General features: G+C 42.6%; 1 protein-coding gene across 2 annotated transcripts in view; it reads right to left on the bottom strand.

Moving 5' to 3' along the window:
• Nucleotides 1-1,293: 1,293 nt before the first annotated feature.
• CSNK1G1 (casein kinase 1 gamma 1) overlaps nucleotides 1,294-21,373 on the bottom strand; it is a 149,354-nt gene continuing 129,274 nt past the window's right edge. Inside the window, exons 11-13 of one of the 2 annotated variants that reach the window (XM_060005791.1) lie at nucleotides 14,969-15,079; nucleotides 10,440-10,546; nucleotides 1,294-3,320 (exon numbers count right to left, since the gene is read on the bottom strand). In XM_060005791.1, the coding sequence (XP_059861774.1) occupies nucleotides 3,266-3,320; nucleotides 10,440-10,546; nucleotides 14,969-15,079 (273 nt within the window). In that variant the 3' untranslated portion in view covers nucleotides 1,294-3,265. Of the gene's footprint in view, nucleotides 3,321-10,255; nucleotides 10,547-14,968; nucleotides 15,080-21,373 lie in introns of those variants that run through there. The other variant, XM_060005790.1, reaches the window with a different exon arrangement.

The following is a 21,373-nucleotide window of genomic DNA, read 5'->3' as shown; positions in this document are numbered from 1 at the left end:
ACGCCAAGGGCTGCACAGCAAGTAATCAACCCTTACTGCACAGACACAGCCATGCTCTAGTCACAAGGGAAGGATCCCTTACGTCTTGGTGGATTCCTGGCCTGCTTGCTTCAGTCTGCTCAGGATGCAATGCCTGAAGGACTGCAGGGCTTGGGAGAACCCCTAATGTTGTTAGTGCTTAATGCTAACCCAGCAACTGCATCAATCCTGAAGAAAAAGATCCCTAGGTATCATGGTTATGGAGTGAAGGAAGCTCAAAGACTACAGAGCAAGTGGATTTGGGTGGGCGGTAGGTGGAGGGAGTGCCCAACCCCGAGGCCCTGGCTGAGGAATACAGCTACTCGACAGCAGCAACGGGGCTGAGGAGGGAGGCCTGATGGGGATGAAACTGATGGCCAAATTACTCCTTAGGTATCCTTCTCAAAAAGAAAAAAAAAAAAATTTTTTTTTTTCTTTTTTAAAGGAAGATCACAGTAGACTCGGGGGTCTGGAACCACCCTGGAGTACCAATGGCCCTGGGAAGGTCACCATTACTGTGCATGCCAGAAGGACTTGGGCTCTTCACCTTTGTTATGAAAAATCAAATATCTAGTAAGAGATCTGAGCGGGGGCAGAGAGTGAGAAGAGTGCATTAGGAAGAACCCCACAACTGCTCACGTTAAATCCCGCAATAGCGAGCCTTTAAAACAAAGTTAAGACCCTGAAAAAGTCACAAACCCAGCTGCAAGAGGGCTTGCCCTGCAGCCAAGCTGGTAACTGCCTTTGCTTTTTTGTGGAAGTGGGGAGGCACTTAGTGGAGTAAGGGGTGCCAGGGATGCTCTGGACTTTGCCACCATTTCCTCTTGCCCTCCCATGAGAAGCAAGGCTTTTTCTACACAGGGATGTGGAGGTTCAAGATTCTATACGGGAAATTAGAGTTACCCAAATTGAGAAGAGTTACCCAAATGCCAACTGAGAAACTATGTAAGTTTCAGTGACAGTGCCTTAGCTAATGTCAAGGAAGCAAACCCCAATATTCAAAATTCTTGTGGGGAAGCGGTGTGACCCTGCATCTCCCAGCCATTCTGTTAATAGGAAATTTTCTTTTAAAGAAATGAATGATTACCATCTTTATATAAGCTAGGCAAATTTGAAGCCAGTGAAGTGAAATTTCCTAGCCAAGGACCAGTGGAACACAGGTGAAGCCCAGTAACTCTGATCCACGCTACCGCTGCTCTCTCTGCTCCATGTAAGACACATCAAGGGACTCATCAGAAAATACCAACTACCAGAAAGTATGTCTGCATCCTCCAGTCCAAAAGACAGCTCTACATCTCAAGCCAGAGGCAATGATTTCCGTGTTCCCAAACCCCCCAGACTAAGTCACCAGCCACTGCCCTCCATGGTTAGCTCTCTCTACCCCCAGATACAAGACCTCGTTCTCTGATGTAATTAATCCTTTCTCCTCGATCACATCTGGAATGCGAAGTCACTGTTTGGATAAGTCGCTCATCTCCAATGAAAATCAAGCACGAGAAGTTCTATTAACTCCATACGTTGGCGACTTTTCAAGCAGTGAATGAGGAACCAAGACCCTTCATGGCAGCATGTCTGGACGTGGAGAGTGTACCGGGGAGAACAGGCTCTAGATGCGTGGCCATCTCATCTAGAAGGAGTCTAAGTCCAAGTGAGAGGATAATTTCACACCTTTCATTTCAGTCTCCTTTCCCCAGGAATTTTCCAGCACTAACCAGTCTCACCCCCCTGTTCACTATAGCCCCATACACTGAGGCCTAAGCCTGCAGCTATAGACCTGCTGGAAGAAGATTTGCAGGTACTTGGTTTCTGATAAGGCAGGCCAGCCCAAATGCTGTAACTCAGCTATTGGGGCAAACAGTACAGACCAAGTTTATTTCCTGGCCCTATGATGAGCCAAATCCTGAGGTTCCTCTGGCAGTTGGAAGGCAGGATCACTTTCCTCCTTCTTGTCCACTAGTGGCAATACAGTGGTGGCTGTTTCATCACTAATTTTGTCCCCCAAGTCACTAAGGAAGTCACATGGCTATCTAGTTGGAAGTCCCTGGCAGTGGAGGAAACAGATATTTCAGATTTTTGTTGTTAAGCATCTCCTTCTCTGGGATGAACTGTCTCCTGTCACAGTCTGGCTTGGCTGGCTCATCCCATGTGCTGGAGAGCTAGGTTGTCCAAACTGCAGGCTGATGAGGTCAAGAGGCTCTGGTAGGGACATTCTTCAGCAGCTGAGAAGACGAATGAAAATTCAAGTATGTTTCCTTGCCAACCTGAGAGTTCACTCAGAATGACACAGAGTTTGGCTTCTTCTCTTCTGGGTGCTGCAGACGCAACTCTTTCCATTGAGAATGTCCTCTGGACCCATGTTCTCTCTGAATGGCTTGGCTGGCCCCATCCCCCTCAAAACAGAAAAAAAAAGTAAAACTCCCAATATAACCAGACACAATATGCATCTGCCATGTTTTTTGTTTAAAAAAAAAACAAACTAAAAGTGCAATAAAGTCAGTTTTTTTTTGTCCTTTGCTCAGAACAATTTGCAATGTTCTACTACTGTCTGGAGAACAGAGTTCGCTTGTCAAGAAAGCTAAGAACGCCAACACACAGGGACAGTAGACTGCAGATTTCTCACAGCTTGTGTCCTACAGTGTAACTTCACAAGAGGGAAGGAGGGAGTAACCTGCACCCCGTGGCCAGCTCGGGATGGAGGCTGCACAGGCACAGAGGAAGAGGGAGTCATACTGCCAGACACACCTGGTGGGCGGAGAAGGTTCTTCTCCAGCCTTGGCCTGCATCTCCCTCCTACCTTCTTGGCCGCACCCCCAGCCTCTCAAGCTCCTTCAGCAGACAAAGCCTTCAGCTCATTAGCTTTTATGCTGGAGAGGGTTGAGGGTGGGGCAAGAACCAGGAGCAAGTAAACTAAGGGGAGGGGAGAGAATAGTAGTCCTTGAGTTTTTGTGAATGACACCTTCACTGTAAACAATAGGAAGGAGAGTCAACCAGGCAGCCCCAAGGGTAAGCAGTGGAGGACCAGTGGCTCTGGGACCTGCTCAGAGCCTCAGGCAGGTAGGGGCGGCCACTGACCCACTGGGCCCTGGCTGCCTGCACTAGCTCCTTCTGGGGGCATCTGTTTTTCTTCTTTTTGGTTTGGATCTCCACCCTCCCCCAAAGAGGAGTCCCTTCCAATGAGAAATGGCAGGAGCTGCGGGTGCAATCGAGTCAGAGTCCCCAGGGCCTGAGGACTCCTGGGAGGCACGGGTCACTTGTGGCGCTGAGCAGTCTTCTTCCTTTTCCTCTTAAAGAAGCAGCAGCACCTGGAGCACAAGGAAGACAACAAGTCAGTGTGGGAGGCCCGCAGCTGCCAACAGATTTCTGCCTGCCTCTGCTTATTGCAGGGGTGGAACTCCCCCCGGCACCCACCCACAGGGTCGCCCGCCATCTACAGTGCACATACTGGAGGCAGTGGGCAGTGTCTGCCAGTGTCTGCCAAAGGAGAGGGCTGCTTTATTCCAAACCTAATCGTCAAAGTGCTGCAGGCTAGGCAGCAGGGCGGAAGCAGGCATTTTTGGAAGAAGGATGAAGAAGGCTTATCTCTCAGTCTAACACCCCAACCTGAAAGTCTCATCCTCCTTTATACTGAACCAAGTCTGGGGTCCTCAGGGCTGCATGAGAAGAGCCTGCACTGTTTGCCCCTTCATACAGAGGGCAAAATTATTTAATGCAACTTCCGAGGTCAGTGAGTATGGAGGCTAAACTAAGGCAAACAAATGCCAAGAAAAGCATGATGTTTGGAACTCTAGGAGGCTCTCACATGCTACCAATGAAAGGATTAAGGATTCTCTCTAATCTCCTCCCCGCCCCCAGCCAGCTAGCTACCTGGTGTAGGCAGGAGAAGCCCCGACCCTAATTGTGTGAGCCAGGATCTTTTAACTGAAATCAGCATAGCCTCCTCTTCATCTGGAGAGGATCAACGCCACAGTTGATCACCAGGAAGCATCGGGTTGCAGGGTCCTCCTCAACTTAAGCTTCCCGAGGCTGCTGCTGTGCCAGGCTGGGTTCAAGGACTGACCCTGCTTAGGGTGGGGCTGAGGCCTGATGCCTTCAACAGCCACAGCTCTGCCACAGCCTTTAGCTCGGGTACCTGCTCTGTACTGCTGTCTTTGGAACAGGAAGCCCCTCTTGCTCAGGCAGCGACTATTCCAGAAGGGGGTGATGAGGGCTGTGGCATGGCTGGTGCAAAAGATATGTCCTTTCCAGGAAGCTGACACATGGGAAATGAGAATGTGAGGGGCAGAAAGTGGTGGATGAGTCAAAGATGCCATGTGATGGAGGGGAGTAAACTGGAAGTGTCACTCAGACTTGCTGGATCCTTGAAACGAAAGCTTTTCTCAGAAACTATCTTTGGGTCTTTTGCCTAATCCTTCTGGGTTTAATGTCAAAAATATTCATACAGAAATAAAGAGCTGTTGCTTACTTCCGCATACCCCTAAGTCCTCCACTGTAGCTAAGATTCCCCCCTTTTTTAGTCAGACCCTTTTGTATTCCCACACCCCATGGACTAGTTATCAAAAATTTGGAGAAAGCGTCTTCTTAGAATGCAGAAATAGATGTTTACACAGACAAAATGATGGGCTTTAACCATAACTGAATGAATTAAACATGGAGATGTTGGAAATAGGAGCTTCTTAAGAGAGTCTTAAAAAAGATTTTCTAAGAGTATAATGACATATGTGATGTACTATTAAATGGGGGTCAATATAGTCACTAAACAAAGTGTCCTTTGTATTTAGAGGCTGAATAAATTCTTTTAAGTAAAAATGACCAACACTTTTGATTGTTTTCAGTCCTTAAGGGAATCCCTGGGGAAGGATTTTTAAAAAAGGTCATTTTTTGTACACATGCTTTAGAAAACAGACATTCTTTCAAGCTGAATGTCCAGAAATTATTAAATAAGGTGAATTAAATCTCATGGGAGTACCAGTACTTCAATAGAGCTAGCTACCTGTTCCCTGTTAACCATGATTTTCAGAGGGTTTTTATTCTTATGCTTTTTGGAGGATGCTAAGATGATGATTTTGTGTTTTTAAGTTAAGAACAATCATTAAAAAGTTGGAAATACTGTTTTGGTCCATTGCAAATGATACAATTTCTCTTTTACCTCCTCCAAGGCAAGTCATAAGAATTAATATCTACTTATAAGCATATCATAACCTGATGTGCAAAGCTGAATTCACCTGACTGGAGGAGAGTGTGAGGTGTGGTTTAGAGCCTTAACTTTTGCTAGTTACTGTAGTTAAAACTTCAGCAGTAGCAGAAGCTTTTAATAATTCTACCCACGAGGAAACGGGCTCCACAATCAACTCTTTGGTTTCTGTGGTGACTACCGGCAATAGGACCTGTGAAACTTGGTCAGACCCCAGACCAAGCCCACTGACTGACTCCATACAGATGTCTTACTCTCAGAAGAGACTGAAGGCAAGTGATGAACTCTTCTTGTGTCTTAGGTTTCCTTCCAGCTGATTCTTTGATTGGCTCTCCCTTCAGCTATTCCTTTACTGTGTTTCTCTGCTGTACTTATACATTCTTCCCTTGCTCTAATGCCTTGTTTAAGCCCCACAGTATCCATCAAGTCTTCCTTAACCATCCCTGTCAACACTGACCTCTCAAGGGACAATACCATAAAAGTGTCCTTTCAAGCATGCATGTCTTATCTCTCCAGGTAGATTGCATCTCAGCTCTTTGGGGAAGGCCTTGAGACCCCCTAGAGTTCCAAGCACAGAGTGGATGAGCACAAAGTAGGCCCTGTATTTGCAGTCAGGATCATGTGACTGACATCTCACAGGAAAAAACAGACCACGATGATGTCAGATTACACAGACACATGTTTGCTAAATAAATAGGCCAAATGTACTCCTTGATACTGTAATACTATAAATTCTATCTCCATAAAACCCAATTGCTATCTTCAATACATCTCTGTCCCTTGGGAAACCCTGTAGACAACTTGGCTTAGAGAGTTAGGGTACAGAAACCGGTGCCCAACTCAGTTACTGAAGACCAATAGAAACAAGGTAGTCACAGAGGCCAGCAGACTGTTATCACCACACGGAATATCATCCCACACGTGCAGTGTAGGAGGTTCTGGCTCCAGACCACAGCAGACCAATCAGCTCACGAGCACCTGGAGCTCACAGGCAATGCCCAGGAAGCGAGGCAGGGAGGGCACTGCCTTACAGTGAGAACATGCCCCACCCAACGTGGAGCCGCCAGGGCTTCCCCTTCAAGACCCGCATGCTGCCCCAAAAGTGCATTCAAGGGACCTTCTCCAGGAGTGGAAGAGAGACTCCAATGTCTCACTAGCCAAGTCGGCCCTTGGCCCGCTATATGCTCGTATAAGAAGAGAAAAGAAAAGAAAAGAAAAGAAAAGGAAAAAAAAAAAAAGACAATAAATGAAAAACAAACAAAAAACTCAAAACAACAACAACAACAGCAAAATGTCCATCTCTCCCCCAAGAAGCAGCTCTCTTATTTGGAGATACTCATATTCTACAGATGGAAGAACCAGCTGAACCAAAAAGAAAAGTCACAGATTTTTCCAAAGCTGCTAATTTTAAGGTTAGAGACCAAGCCACAGAATGTGACATTATCTGGCAACAACTGTCCTTGGAGTTGTGAGGAATAATTAGATTCTGATTGTACAACTGGTACAGTAATCTGGTCTTCTTACCTCTGTCCCTCTCTGCCTGATAATATCTAGCCGTATTAATTTGAGAAAAAATTCACTCAGCTAAAAATGAAGAGACAATTTTGGATACTGTGGGATATTGTTCTGACAGGAGGAGGCTGCAATGTGGTGGGTTTGGAAAGAAAAAAGGAACAGATTAATTGCTGGGTACAGGCCTGCCCATCCCCACCTTGTGGATCTAGTTCCCCAGTCTGGGTGGGTATGGCACAAGGTGGCATACGGGAGCCATTGAGTGTTCCTAAGGCATTTTGTTTGGCTTTGCCAATCCCAACCTAGCCTGGTCCGCTCCCCTAGCATGTGGACTGGAGAGAGGGACTCACCACAGGTTGAGCATTTTCAGGCAGCTACAGAGTGTGTAAAGAGAAAAACACAGAAAGGAAGAGAGAGAAAGAGAGATATTAGTCCACAGAGGTGAGATGGAAGCGACTCCCTGTGAGCCATGCAAACATGCAGTATGTGTCTGTGTTTAGTTTCTTCCTCTGTCAAGGCAGGGTGAGTAGGCCCAGGCCACTTGGTCCCCACACTAAAGTGGAGGGGGCAGGTGCCTGATAGAAGCATCGAGGTGGGAGCTGGATCTCAGTGAGGGCTAAGGCAAAACAGAAAGAGTTGGTGGGAGCCCCAAGAGTGGGCTTTCCTGGGCAACTTCCAGGAAGGTAGCAGGAGAAAGAGCATATGATCCTGCCTGTAAGAATTCAATCAGGAACCAAGGCCAAACCATTTTGGTTCCCACATGAAGTCTTACCATGCAATTTGTTAAGCTAACCTCCCAAATATTCTGAGGGAAAGAGAAGTCCCTAGCCTTTCTATAAGACCAACATGCCTGACCAATGCAGCCAGCAGTTAGCTCTTTCTCTAGAGGGGAAAACAAGCTTAAGAGACACTTTATCTTATTAGGAGGTGACTATCGAGGAGGGTCACTGCTCGGATTAAGGTATAACTGCCAGAAAAAGGCCTAAATCCCATTCTTGTTAATTCTCAGAGAAAATGAGGTCCACACTTGCTAAGTTGTAGCTAAAGTCAGTGGATAACCAAAAATTCCTGTGTTCTTACCATAACAAAAGTCAGCCAAAAAGCTTTGCCTTGCCTCACTACCCTTCCAATCACCCTTAAACAAGTACATGTGTCCTATATCTAGAGAAAAGGGTAAGTTAGATGTTTATTTTGTTTACAGAACAAAAAACGGGACCCTGTTATTTCTCTCCTCCTTTACACGAAACAAGCTGGCTGAGGAACCCAAAATCAAAAGCTGGGAAGTGAAGGTTTCCACACTGTTTCCCCAGTACTCTAGCTCAATCTTAATGTAGGCAACAGCCCCCTTTTTCCCACAAGCAGGCTGCATGGACAAATGGCATCACAGCTGTGTGCAATGAGGAGCTGTGTGGGATGCCCTGTGCTTCTCTTAGCTGTGACTTCTTCCCATGAAAGTGATCAAGCGGATGGACACATGGCTCCCCCGCCCCCAACCAATACATAGAAGGGCCAAGAAGAAAAACACACGGCTGTGCCCTGACGGTTCCCTGGACAAGATGGATTGGTAGCTCATGAAACCACTGGGGGAAATGCCACACAAAATGTCCTAAGCCATGAGCTTTTGGATGACAACTGGTCAAATACGACTGCTCCCCTCTGGTTTCCACGTCTTTCAGAAGGCTCACACGTGGCACAGTGGTCTTTGCTGAATGGGGAGACTTTAAATTCTCTTTACATCTAGAATTTAGATTATACCAGAACAGAACACACCAGATTGAAATCTGTGTGTGTGACTGGTCCCCTATCTTATACACAGAACACAAACACCACACTTACATACACAATTAGTGTACACATTTACCAAAATGAAATGAGATAAATGGGTTCAAAGATAATTCTGTATAGGGCATATTATAAGACTAAAGCCCAATTCAATCCTGGTACTCAAAGTATAGTATGAAGTCCAGAGCTCAACTTTTGGCCTTCAAAGTAATAGCCGCAACGGTGAATTGGGAGTGAGGTGGGGATAGGAACGGGCGCAGCCATCTTTCAAGCCCAGACAATGTTTGGATCAGACCACAAACATTGCCATCAGACCCAGTACAGTGGTTCCCAACCTCAGCGACATATTTGAATCACCGGAACTTTAAAAACTCCTGATGCTCAGGCCACATCCATGATAACTTAAACCAGAATCTCTGGAGCCAGGATTCAGGCATTTGTATTTTCTAACATGCCCCAGGAGACTCCAAAGTGCAGCCAAGGTTGAGAACTCAGAGGGTAGGAGTACCACACTGTTTATGTGGGAGAATGAAGTTTTGTCATGGAAACTGAAAAACTGCGAGAACCATTAAAACTTCCAAAGCCCTTGAGAATAGGGAGCATGTTTCCTTTTACTAAAAATGGTCTCCTCCTGGCATTGACCCCCCCACTCCCTTGTCCTCCTTACGTATTAGGGCCTTACATTAACCAGGAGAGGAGCATCTGAAGCTGCCTACAGTCAGTAGGAACTCAACAAGAGAGAGTCCAAGTCACCCTCGGTTGCTTTTTATCTACTGGGTAGGAATCCTCAAGTCCTGGCTTTTAAAGGAAACGACCTCTGGAAAGGAAAGTGAGCTCATCTAATAGATGGGCAGCAGAGCAGAGGAGTGGGCAGGGGGACAACCATGAAAAGTTGTATCTGGAAGAACGCAGATCTTGACTAGCCTCTACCTTTTACTGAGGCATAAGCATGTTCTGGTTTGTACTTAGGCTAGTTGGGGGCTCAAGAGATCACTTAAGGCACAATATCACTATAAATATGTTGCCTGCTTCTGAAAACAAGATACTGGGATAGCCTGGATGTTCTCAAAGGGTTTATAAGAAAAGTCATCCGTGTCAGGTGTGGCAGCAGTTACTGATTGGTGAAGGACTTCTCTCTCCCTACCTCATGTTGCCTTGGAGTTTAAATCTGGACCTGAATTTGGGGTGGGGCAAAAAGGGAAAGAAGTGATAGAAATGCTGCTTTTGCCGCAGAATCAGCCGTTATTTCACCTTCTACCCCATTTTCTAAGAGTTTAAACACAGACCATGCAGAGAGCACCAAGGGGCTGGTGGTAGGGGCAGGGCAAGACATTAACATGCAAGAGAAGCAGAAAAGGGAGTGGGGTAACCTCTTCACCCTCTTGGGATTAGTGTAATTTCCTCTCCATCCCAAGACTCTTTCATTCAACAGGTGCAGAGACTATTTTTCTTGACTGACTTATCTGAGTCTCTCTGAATTCAGAATCATTTAAGTGAGAACAAAAGGGTTCTGAGACCCCTGTCTAGGACTATAGATGCAAAGTGGTTAGCCAAGAACCAGAAATCAGATGCTGTTCAGCATGGCCCATGGCTTAGACAAGTAGATTTCTCTCTGTGTCCCTTAGGGAGCAAGAGGCTCCAGGGCCCCAAGAGGCTCAGGACTGCTATCTGCTGTAGCTCTCATACCAGGATTCTTTTAGTTCATTATGCCTTTTCATCCACGTGGACTAAAAATGTGACTGTCTTCTCAGAAATCACAGCTAAAGAAGGGCAGCAGCAGCCTTAAGGTACCATGCAAAAAATAAAATGGCCAAAGGAAGAAAGCTGTGGGCACAAGCATGAGGTATCCAGTCTGAAATGAGCAGCACACGAGAGGAAGAGACAGAAAAGGCTTTTCAACCTATAACTCAAGAGCCCCCTTGAAAGATGAACGTACTTAGCTTCCTCCACTACCTCCACCTCGGCGTGAGCTGTGATTGGTGCATTGGAATGGGCTCCCGTAGGGTCATCGACATTCAGCTCTCCATTGGTTGAGCTAACCACCTGAAACAGAAGGACAGAGTGTGACTGACACCGCAGTAATCGGAGCCTCCTGCCAGTGCCACAGAGGGTCACTAAGGGAGATCTGGTCTCTAGCTTAGGTGACAGCCAGGCAGTGTTTGGAATGTTTGTTTTCCTGGGTTGGGGGGCTAAATGTCCTAACTTAGGGAATGTTCCCAGACCCGTATCATGTGAGAACACAAAACTCAATGATTTAACTATATAATGATGATAACTTTCATACTGAATGCCTACTCTGTGTTAGGAACTCTGCTACATTGTGTTGTGTGTGTGTGTATATCAATTTAATCCTCACAAAAATCGTAAAAAAATTTTGGTCATATTACTGTCTTTAATTCTATTCCTCTCAGTTTATTATGCTATAATTATATACAGACTCAGTGATGATGTTAAAAAAAATTCTAAAAAGGAAATCAATAGTGAGCATCAAAAACTATAAGCAATCACACTTTCCTTCAGAAATTTCTTCATGGCTTTGGACCATCGGTTTGAAGTTACTCAATTAAGACTGCCATATCCTCTCTGGTGAGACGGCAGACAGTAAGGAAACACTTTCCCTTGGAAGACCAGTCTTATTTCAACAACCTTTATTTCAGGTTCACTGTCATCCCATTTCTCACTGACGGTCCCCGAATTGTAACTGAAGGCTCTCACTCCTGTCATCTGGTTAGGTGGAACCGATCAGGCTTCTCCTGCTTGTGCAGCTGCTTCTGTCACCTGCTTTCATTTCCAGCACATGATTCCTGTTTATGTGGGTGCTGGGAAGTGGGAAAAGGGACCTCGCTGGACAAACTACTCTGCTGTTAAAAGGCTGAAACATGGGAGAGAACAACAAAATAGGATAAATGGTTCAGATACCATACGCCCTCGGGTAAGTAACTTTTCATCTATATGAGACTGCTGCTTACAGACTGATGTGAGAATTATACAAGAAAATGCATGAGAGAGTGTGTGGTACAACAGCTGGTACACAGTAATGGAGGCAGCACAGTGCAGCAGATGAGAAATGGGCTCTGGATTTACTCAGCGCTGGCTCTGAGCCCTAGCTCCACCACTTACTTGCTGTGGGTCCTTGGGCAAGATCTCACTCTTTCTGTGCCTGAGCTTCCTAATCTGTAAAACGGGCAAACAATGCTGCTTACCTAACTGGGTTACTGTGCAGACCATCCACAGAAAGTGCTTAGCCCAGTGCCATGGTCCACGGTAATGGCTCAATAAACGTTCATAGTACTGTTATTCTCCCTCCATAAATGTTTACTCTAATCTCCCTCTAGATCTGGGGTCCTCATTAGCAGTTAATTTGCAAAAATTTCCTGCACACTTACAAAGAGGAAGGTGGAAGGAAATGTTTAGTATAAGGAGTCTTTGAGGAAAGGGTAGACAAGGTGAATACTACTCACCAGAAGTCTATACCCACCATTATTTCTAAACCAGAACTATTTATTACTCTTATTAATTATACAAGCTTTAAAAAAATTAAAACAATGCTGTACAGTTAGTCAAGGAAACATACAATATTAAACTTGGACTTAACCCAGGGGAGACCCAAGTTTCTGCTAGTGATCAAATTTAGCATCTCTGATCAATGGAACAACCTAACTTTATTTGTCTCCTGACATGATATGATGAATACTACATAACATTATCTACATAGTATTCTTGCCAAAAAAAAAAAAGTTTTATCTGAATCTAAGTATGATGGAAAAAAACCAGACAAATCCAAAATGCAGGACATTCTATATGACAACAAGCCTGGATTCTTCAAAAAAGACATGCCTCAAAAATCTTTTTTTTTTTTTTTAAACACAGAGATGGCTGTTATAGATTTTAAAAGATTAAGAGACTAAGAGATTGAAGAAGACAACAGGCATAACAACCGAATACAATGCAAGAACCCTGATTAGATCCTGAACACTATAAAATTAATTTTGGAGACAACTGGGGGAAATGTGATATGACTGTCCATTAGCTATTATGGAATTATTAATGTTCTTAGATATGACAATGGTGTTGTTGGTTACATGAGAGAATGGCTTCATTCTTAGGAGATGCAGGCTGAAGTATTTTGGGATAAAATGTACTTACAAATAGTTTAGAAAACATACCCCTCCCGAGTTAAGGCAAATATGGCAAAAGTCAATCATTTGTTAATCTAGGTTAAGGATACACACAGGCTCACTGCACACCCCCCGCCTCGCCCCAGCCCTTTGCTGTAGATTTAAAAATTTCAAAATGAAAAGTTGAGGAGAGAATGTTTACAGACTGGAGAAACCACAGCCTGTCATGCTAATGTTGTCCTGTTAATTTCCTCAGCCTATATATGCTTCTTGTGGGCACATTCTGGCTGCACACCAGTGATAATGCTGGTAAATTCATTCTGTGAGCACAAGGGTTAAAGGAGAAATCACAGTAAGTTTTTTAGTAGACAATTCAGACACTAGACAAGATGTTAAATAAAATGTCTTGGCCTCTACTGATGTGAACAAAGCAATAGTAAGCATCACCACTGTGAATTACTTGGTGACTTTGGGTCACGGCACTTGCTTATAGTGTTTTGCATGTCTCATACTCTCTAATTTCTCCTTACTATGTTGCTGCTTGACCCACAAGCAATGTCCTTGAGCAATCTAAGGAAGAGGTTATCCCCATTTTACAGACTAGACATCTTGTCTGTATCTATGAGTATCTGGTCTCAAACAAATCAGGCACAAATGGTAACCTTACCACCAGCTGTCTAACCTAGAATATACTTGGGAATCAATGGCAACTAATCTGGGTCTCTAGAGCATCCACTTAATTATTTCAGGTTGAAGGTACAGTTCGTCAAACCACTGAACAGTTGCCTAGATGAGCAGTGGAACAAAAACCTAATGTAGGTGACCCAAGAGCTGGATTCCAGGCCTAGCTCTACCATCAACATTCTCTTTGAGCCCTGGTTTCTAATTCTGTAAGATTAGGCCGATAACCACCTTCGTCCTATTTACCTTATAATTACTATGGTAGTTAAATAGAATGATGTTTAGGAAAAAAAGCAATTTGAAAAACTGTAAAGAACCTAACGAATGTAACAAATTATTAGTATTTGAAACTATCATTTATATACTTTTCCATTTATTATTTTAGAATAACTTAATTAAAAAGTAAGCATTATTTGTATATCTGGAATACTGACAATTTATTTTGCTGCAATCACTATTAATTTCTTTTTTTTTTTTTTTTTTTTTGCTGTACGCGGGCCTCTCGCTGTTGCGGCCTTTCCCGTTGCGGAGCACAGGCTCCGGACGCGCAGGCTCAGCGGCCATGGCTCACGGGCCCAGCCGCTCCGCGGCATGTGGGATCTTCCCAGACCGGGGCACGAACCCATGTCCCCTGCATCGGCAGGCGGACTCTCAACCACTGCGCCACCAGGGAAGCCTGTTTTCTCCATTCTTATATGGATTTATACCTTAAAAAAAAAAAATCTCCTTATCATTTTTTAGTGCTGTTTCAGAAGTGGGTGTGTTCAATCCATCATTTTTACCTGTAAGATGTTCCTATGAGATCATTTTTGGTTTAGAGGACAAAACTGTCTCCTAATTTCCTGTGAATAACACAATCTTCAGTGAGTCACTCCATGTAAAGGCATATCCTAAACAATCAGCCTATCAAGATGGGTTTCTATGTGAAAAAGGCTTGCCTATCCCTTTATAAGAATTTACATTTGGTAGCTCTGGGTTCACCTGTGTGCCCCAACTGGTGGTGTCACTTACCACTATGAGAAAAATATTCAGGTAAAGATTATTAAAACAGTGACATATATGAAAAGTTAAGAGATGCAAGGTGTTCTTAAGTACAAGAGAGAATAGAGATTCAGAACAGTCCAAATGAAATCAGAAATAATTCTCTAAGACCACACTTATTCTAGGGAGAAAAAAAGAAATAGCCCAACTTCTTGGGTTCCCACTCATAAACGGTTGAGTTGGACCAATGAACAATCTCACCTTATGTACTAGGGCATATATCATCATGGAATGAGCTACATATGCAGTCCTCTATCCCCAAAATACTTATTTTAAATATTTCTTTGCAGTTCCCAGACTTGACACTAACAGACTTCTACCTTGACGTTATTTTATGGTCTATCATGAGTGGATCAAGGTTGTAGGATTAGTTTAACCAGGAATCAGTATCAGAAGTCATATAGATATTTCTTAGTCAATGACAACTACCCAGAATCATCTCAACAAGTGAGTCTTACAAGTCCACCTAGGTAGAAAATCAGCACAGAGATATTCAGTTCACTATAAAAGCAGCTCAACCTCGCTGTAAGTTTCCATTCTAAAGGAACTTGGGTTTCAGAAGCAAGCCAACATTCTACCAGCTAAGCTGGGAGGGCCAGGAAAAGGCAATAAAGGCCGTAAGTACCTGCACTGATCCCCCATGGCGGTCTGCAGCCAAGTGAGACGTCAGGTACGAGGTATTGGTCTGCCGGCTGGGCTGGATTTCCCACTCTCCTCGGCGCTCTGACGATGCAGTCTGCTCAGGCATTAGGAAGCATGAGAGCAAGATACGGAAGGAAAGGTGAAGCAACAGCAAGCAATATCAAAATCAAGTACATTAGTGTCCCTAAGGGTTTTGTTTTTGTTTTGGATTTTGAACAACTGCTGCAAAGCACTGAGAAAAAGATAGCTTGGCTACATTCATTTCAGCCTAATGAGCCAACACGTAATTGTCTCTAGCATACCATCCTTGCCTACACACAGAAAAACAATGATCACCAAAAGAGGAGGTTAAAAAAAATAAAAACTATCAAAAGCTGGAATCACCTTTCAGCTTCCATATTAGTAAAATTTCAGTAGCCACTAAGCAGACCCAATTCAGAAAGTTAGGATTGTTGGACAAAGGAATAATCATACTTACAAGTCATTTCACTAATTAACTATCTATCTAAATAGACAGTAGTCAATATAGAAAATTCCCAGCATTAGGAATCAAGGTAATACGCCTTTTCCTTGAATAGGGAGCCCACTACCCTCAACATAAACTTCCAGAAGACTTTCAACTACGATAAAATGAGCAGTAGCTGGAATATGCTTTCTTATCTAAAAGGATGAACAAAGTATCTCTTCAAAAGCAGGTTCACAGGTCAAGAATATGAAAAGATGGGGGGAAATAAGGCTACAATGTTTTTCAGATTCCTCTAGCTAACAGCCTCTAGTCTGGAATTAGAAAAAGTTTAGATAAGACTACTATGAACTATTTTCTTCTATAAAGCAAAAGGCAGATCTTTTCCCAGCAAAAGGAGGGCTTGCAATTCAAAACCTCGTTGGGTTCTGCTTTCACCTTTGCTGTCATTCAGGCTCTCTTCATTCCTTCTTTACCTGTTTTTTAGATCTCACACTATTCTGATCTTGCTCCTATGTGATATTTGTTCTGAAGAATCTGTTTAGGTGCCTCTTCCCCTGTGCCAGATGGCTGAGGAGGTGTTAACATCATGATGCTCAGCTGTAACAGTCCTAAGGCTCTACAAAAATGAAAAATGAGGTGTTGGAGAGGCAGCAATGAGGGATTAGTAAGTCAAATTTTAACTGCTGCTGATATAAACAGCAGCAGGGGTTGGGACGTGATATTGCTGCTCTGCATGAAAACCAGTAAGGATGCTATAAATATTAGAAATGTTCACAGCTATAAATGTTGTATTCTATAAAAAAGAAAAGGAAGACCGAAGTAGTAGTAATTTGAGGCTCCATTTCACTCACCCCCTTCTGTAACTCATTGACAAGAGTTGTTTAAAGCTCATCTATAAATCATCAGAAAGGCTTTTCCCATTCAAAAAAAGCATCGTACACCAGCTACAACTTACTCATCTTCTTTAAGTAATGGAATATGAGGTGACATGGGTAACAGCACTATAAAAGATCCTGGCCACGTTTTCTGATATTCCTCAGGGAATGAGCATATTCTGTAAGAAGGCAACTGTATTAACTTGCTTGCTACATACTCTTACAAAAGAGGAGTTTAGTTTTATACTGTCACATTTGACAGAATCAAAGCTACTCAAAATATCTCCCCACCCCAATTAATTCTGCCGAGAAGTTCAGAAGTTCAGTTTAGAAGTTCAAAAAATTTCATTTTTCCAAAATAAGACTGTGGTTTATAACATAATCACAACTATTTTATAAACCAACATCCATGTCTCAGAGCACTTAATCTCATTTATTCTCACTACTGGAGATTTGAGAATATAACTGTTCTTCTAATATTACGAGTAATATCTATAACTAATATCTATTAGTGATAGCCTCTTCAGTTCTCTCTAGGACTTTAGGAGTTTTTTGTAATATTTAAGTAGACTGTTTAAGCTCCTAAACTACTACATAGAATTGTCTGTTCTCAAAAAATTTAAATGCTTAAAAAATATCCAGACATTTATAAGTCATTTGCTGCCGTTTTGAGTTCCATGACACATGTTCAGTGCAATTACTTCTCTCATGAACGCTCTCTGTTTTGCATTTGTTTTTAGGGCAGATGAAACGTATGTAAAACACTCATATGCTTTTAAGCTTAACAAAACCCTGGACAGCTGGATCAGCTATTATTTCTATTTTTACTGAAATACATGTCAGAAGTCTGATTTGATGCTACTGTCTGATTCCCTGGGCTGTGTATTTGTTTATATTAATTCTAGCTAAATAGGTAATTTGTTGGAATAATTAACATTTTTGTCTAAATGAAAATAGCAAGACATTTTTTCAAAGGCCCAGAAGTTACACTCCATCTCCATCCTCAATGCAATGTTCTATTTATCTTTTGAGGAAAGAAAAACAATGCTAGCATTCCAGATTGCTTCATAAATGCTTGCACTGTGACAAGTGAAGAACACATGGCACCATTCTACTGCTCTCCAATGCCTTCTGTATCCACTGAAAGCAACAAAACCAAGGGACAGACCTGAACCTGGGGTTGTTGGTTTATTACTTTGGGAACTACTTTCACCATAATACTAAACTCTATGGCTATTCTTTTCTGGAATTTAAGGGCCTGGACTGGTATCTAGAGGTTGATGTAGCAGAAGTGTTCATCTGCCAGTTTTAGGAAGCAACTGAGTGCCTAGAAACTAAATGAAACCAAGGAATGTTCACAACTACAGAATTCTGCTAGTCTACCTGTTCCTGAAAGGTACTCTAGGCAATGCTGTATACACAGAGGTTATGATTAGGCATAATCAGCACAGGAGCCAGTTATACCAAGCAAACCAGCAGAGGAGATCGGCATGTAAACCCTTCATTCTTAAAAATCATTCATGCAACATGTCTATCTAAAAAGCAATCAGGAGCGTCCATGGGTAGAAGAGTCATTCAACAAAACCAATCTCTCTGCATTACTTGAAAGGCAAAGGTCCAAATGGAGTGTGTAAATCCCCAAAGGCAGGAGCAGGAATCTCAAGTAGTGGGAATTCCTTGGGATAATGCTTTAAAATCTTCAGCTGTGATTGCATCACCTGCGTGGAAATGCTTAGTTTACTGTCTAGTAGGTGAATGTGGAAATCAAAAAAGCAGCAACCTAGCAGAACATAAATCAAAGGCAAAGCTACAAAAAATAGTTAAGGGAAAACATAGAAGCCTAGTGTAAAAAGTCAAAACCACCACATGTGCCCAGGGCAGAGGAAGCAAGTCTCTCCCAGCAATCATTTGGCAGCGATTCACAGTCAGACAGAGAACGACACTAACAGGAGGGCAAGAAAATACAGTCTGAAAACACCTCAGATAACCAGTTCCATCTATGGCTTGAAAATTCTCTCAAATTTTTACTGGAGATAAAGCTACTTTTCTGAAGCAGAAGGCAGGCAAATATCTTCCTCCTGTTGTAACAAACAGATCACCAAATCCTACTCTTTATGTAAAGTTATTTTGAAAAATTAATGTTGATTGCATCCATAAAATGGATTTTATCCATTTTACTTCATGGCTCTTAAAATATTTTAAAAGTTGCCATCTATACAGAACATTTTGGCCTCTCATGTCAGTCTTCTAGGCCTCTTTATATAATTACAGTCTTCAACCGTAATTAACAAGAATAGAGACTCAATAGTACCAAAAGGTTAGTAATAAATACACTTGACTACATTCTGTCTTACCACACTTCCAAGATTAAACAAAATTTTAATATCGTATATTAAGTACACTATATTATGTGTTAGACCTCAGGTATGAAATGAAAAAAAGTTGGTAAAGTTATTAAAGTGTATACTTTAACAAAATCAAAAACTTCTCCATTAAGCTCATGAAATAGAACCAATTTTCCTCTGCCAGACAGGGACTGTTACGTGCAATCTGTCAGGTGTACCAATAGTGAGTTCCTGTTTTCTACAAACTTGATCAAATATCAGCGATATTTGAAAATCACTGATAAGAACCTGGAAGGATTATTTCCAAGCCCAATACTATATAGGCCCACAGAGACAGCAGCATCAATTCTGCGAAGCTCTGAAAAAAAATCACAGGAACCATCCTAGAGGTTTGAAATTCTCTACTCAAATCTTGCCCTATTCTTACTCAAAATGGCATAAGACACCTCCCCTATGGAATGATGATTTATCTAGGTAAGATTACTTTGGAATCACCTCCTACAAGGAGATGCCTCAAAATACAGGGTATATGCTGATATACAAAATACTGAACAATGCATACAGACAGAGGAAGAAAACTTTTAATATGGAATAGAGAATTAGGAGCAGAGGTGAGCAGCAAAGACTAGGTCACAGAGTGGGAGAAGCTAAGAAAAGGACTGCACTTCAGTTTTGCACTTGCTTGTTCTAATATCCCCCTTGGAATTAAGGTCCCAGAAAGGAGGGACCTCCTTCTGCACAGCTCATTCTGCACTGAGCTCTGTGCTGGAGCGGGGCAGGGTGAGTGTGCAATCTCCACACCTGAGCTCCTGCTAGACAGCAGGCAGCAAGTCAGGAAATCACACACGGGTCAGAAGTAGGCAAGTGATCGCTGAGCAAACTCATCTGCTCCTTAAACTAGCAAACTCTGAACCTCGCTGAAAACAAAGAAGTACTCTGTAAAAGGAAGGGAATGGAAAATTCATCAGCTTTCCTTTTTTTTTTTTTTTTTTAAGGCTACTGGACTTAAATCTAATCCCTTGGAGCCTAGACACAAACAGAATAAATCTGAACTACTCTTTTATTGGGGTATATCTTCTTCAGAACTCAATATGACATTCTTTCCCTTAAACATATGCTGGTCCTATAAAAATGAATAAGTAATATTTGAGGATTCAATATTATCAGGGGTAGGATACCATGTCTGGTAGAATTTAATAATTCTCGATGGCCAATATGACTCTTTCCAACCTCAAAACAGATCTGTTCTCCCTAACCTTTTAGGCCAAGTACCCCTTCTTCAAATGCCCACAGAAAATCTACCAAATAAAAGGGGTCTATGGGAGAAAAGAGAAACTATCAAAACTGCTGAACCACAGTAGTATATATTTGTGTAGCATCTACCTGAGTAAGGATTGTCACAAGCTAGAGGTTCTGAAAGGAAGTGTATTGCTGCATGCACGTGCTAATCAATGCAATATGCTATATATATATATAAATTTATATATTTTTTGTTGTGTGTCGAACAAACACACTGCATAAGACCTTCGACAGTACTGCACTTTAATATGAGCTATCTGGATAGTGGCAGGACTTACTTCCTGATCGAATTTGATCAGCGAATGCAAGGGAAGCTTTGCCGGGTAGAAATAGGAAGAACTAGTAAAGTTTTCATCGTCTTCCTGATGAATGGTAATGCAGAATTCTTTAAGAGGAACCTGAGTCATGGCAAGATTGACCATCTTTGGAACTGGCAAAGGACAAATACCAAGGGTAAAATGACAAAAAAGACTAACCCGTTGGGATCCTTTTGAGTGGATCTAGCTTTTAGGAACATTTATTCTACCCAAACTCATGACTGAATTACAGTTCTCTAGCTGAGTAAATTAATGTTCAAAGAAATTGATCTTAAGCACCTGGTATTAAAATACCAGACAGATTCAATATAGGTGAGTTTAAATGCAGTTCTCTGGCCACCATGTTTGGGCTCTAGTACTGTATCTAGGAACCAAATGATACTCAATTCAATTCAGTATGCTGGTCAGTCGACCAGCAAAGCAAACTTTCCCTGAAAAATCCCATCATGGTGGAGGAGAACTAATACAATCTCCTGAACTTGCTTTGCAGCAAGATCCTGCTGTGTTTTTTCAAACCCTTCCCTTTGAGCAGACAATCCAGCCCTACTCTGGCTGCCAAACAAGGCAGGATGGCTCTTTGTGGAAACAGAAAAAACAAGTAGGAAGAAAAGTTTAAAATTTACTTTTCTTGGAAGGTTAAATAAAAATCTATATGTATTTTTTAAAGGGGGGGTGGATAGAGGGAAACATCTTGAAATTACAGTATTAGTTTATTCCTTATTAATTAATTAATTAATTTTTTTTTGGCTGTGTTGGGTCTTCGTTTCTGTGCGAGGGCTTTCTCCAGTTGTGGCAAGCGGGGGCCAGTCTTCATCGCGGTGCACGGGCCTCTCACTAGCACAGGCTCCAGATGCGCAGGCTCAGTAGTTGTGGCTCACGGGCCTAGTTGCTCTGCGGCATGTGGGATCGTCCCAGACCAGGGCTCGAACCTGTGTCCCCTGCATTGGCAGGCAGACTCTCAACCATTGCGCCACCAGGGAAGCCCAAAAATCTATATTTTAAACAAATATCTGATTTCATCTAAACTCCTCATTTGACAGATTCATTCATTCATCATTCAAACAATTATTTACTGAGTGCCTACTA

Source organism: Delphinus delphis, chromosome 2 (genome assembly GCF_949987515.2).
Source record: "Delphinus delphis chromosome 2, mDelDel1.2, whole genome shotgun sequence".
Classification (NCBI taxonomy): domain Eukaryota; kingdom Metazoa; phylum Chordata; class Mammalia; order Artiodactyla; family Delphinidae; genus Delphinus; species Delphinus delphis.
This window is presented reverse-complemented; position numbering and strand designations above follow the sequence as displayed.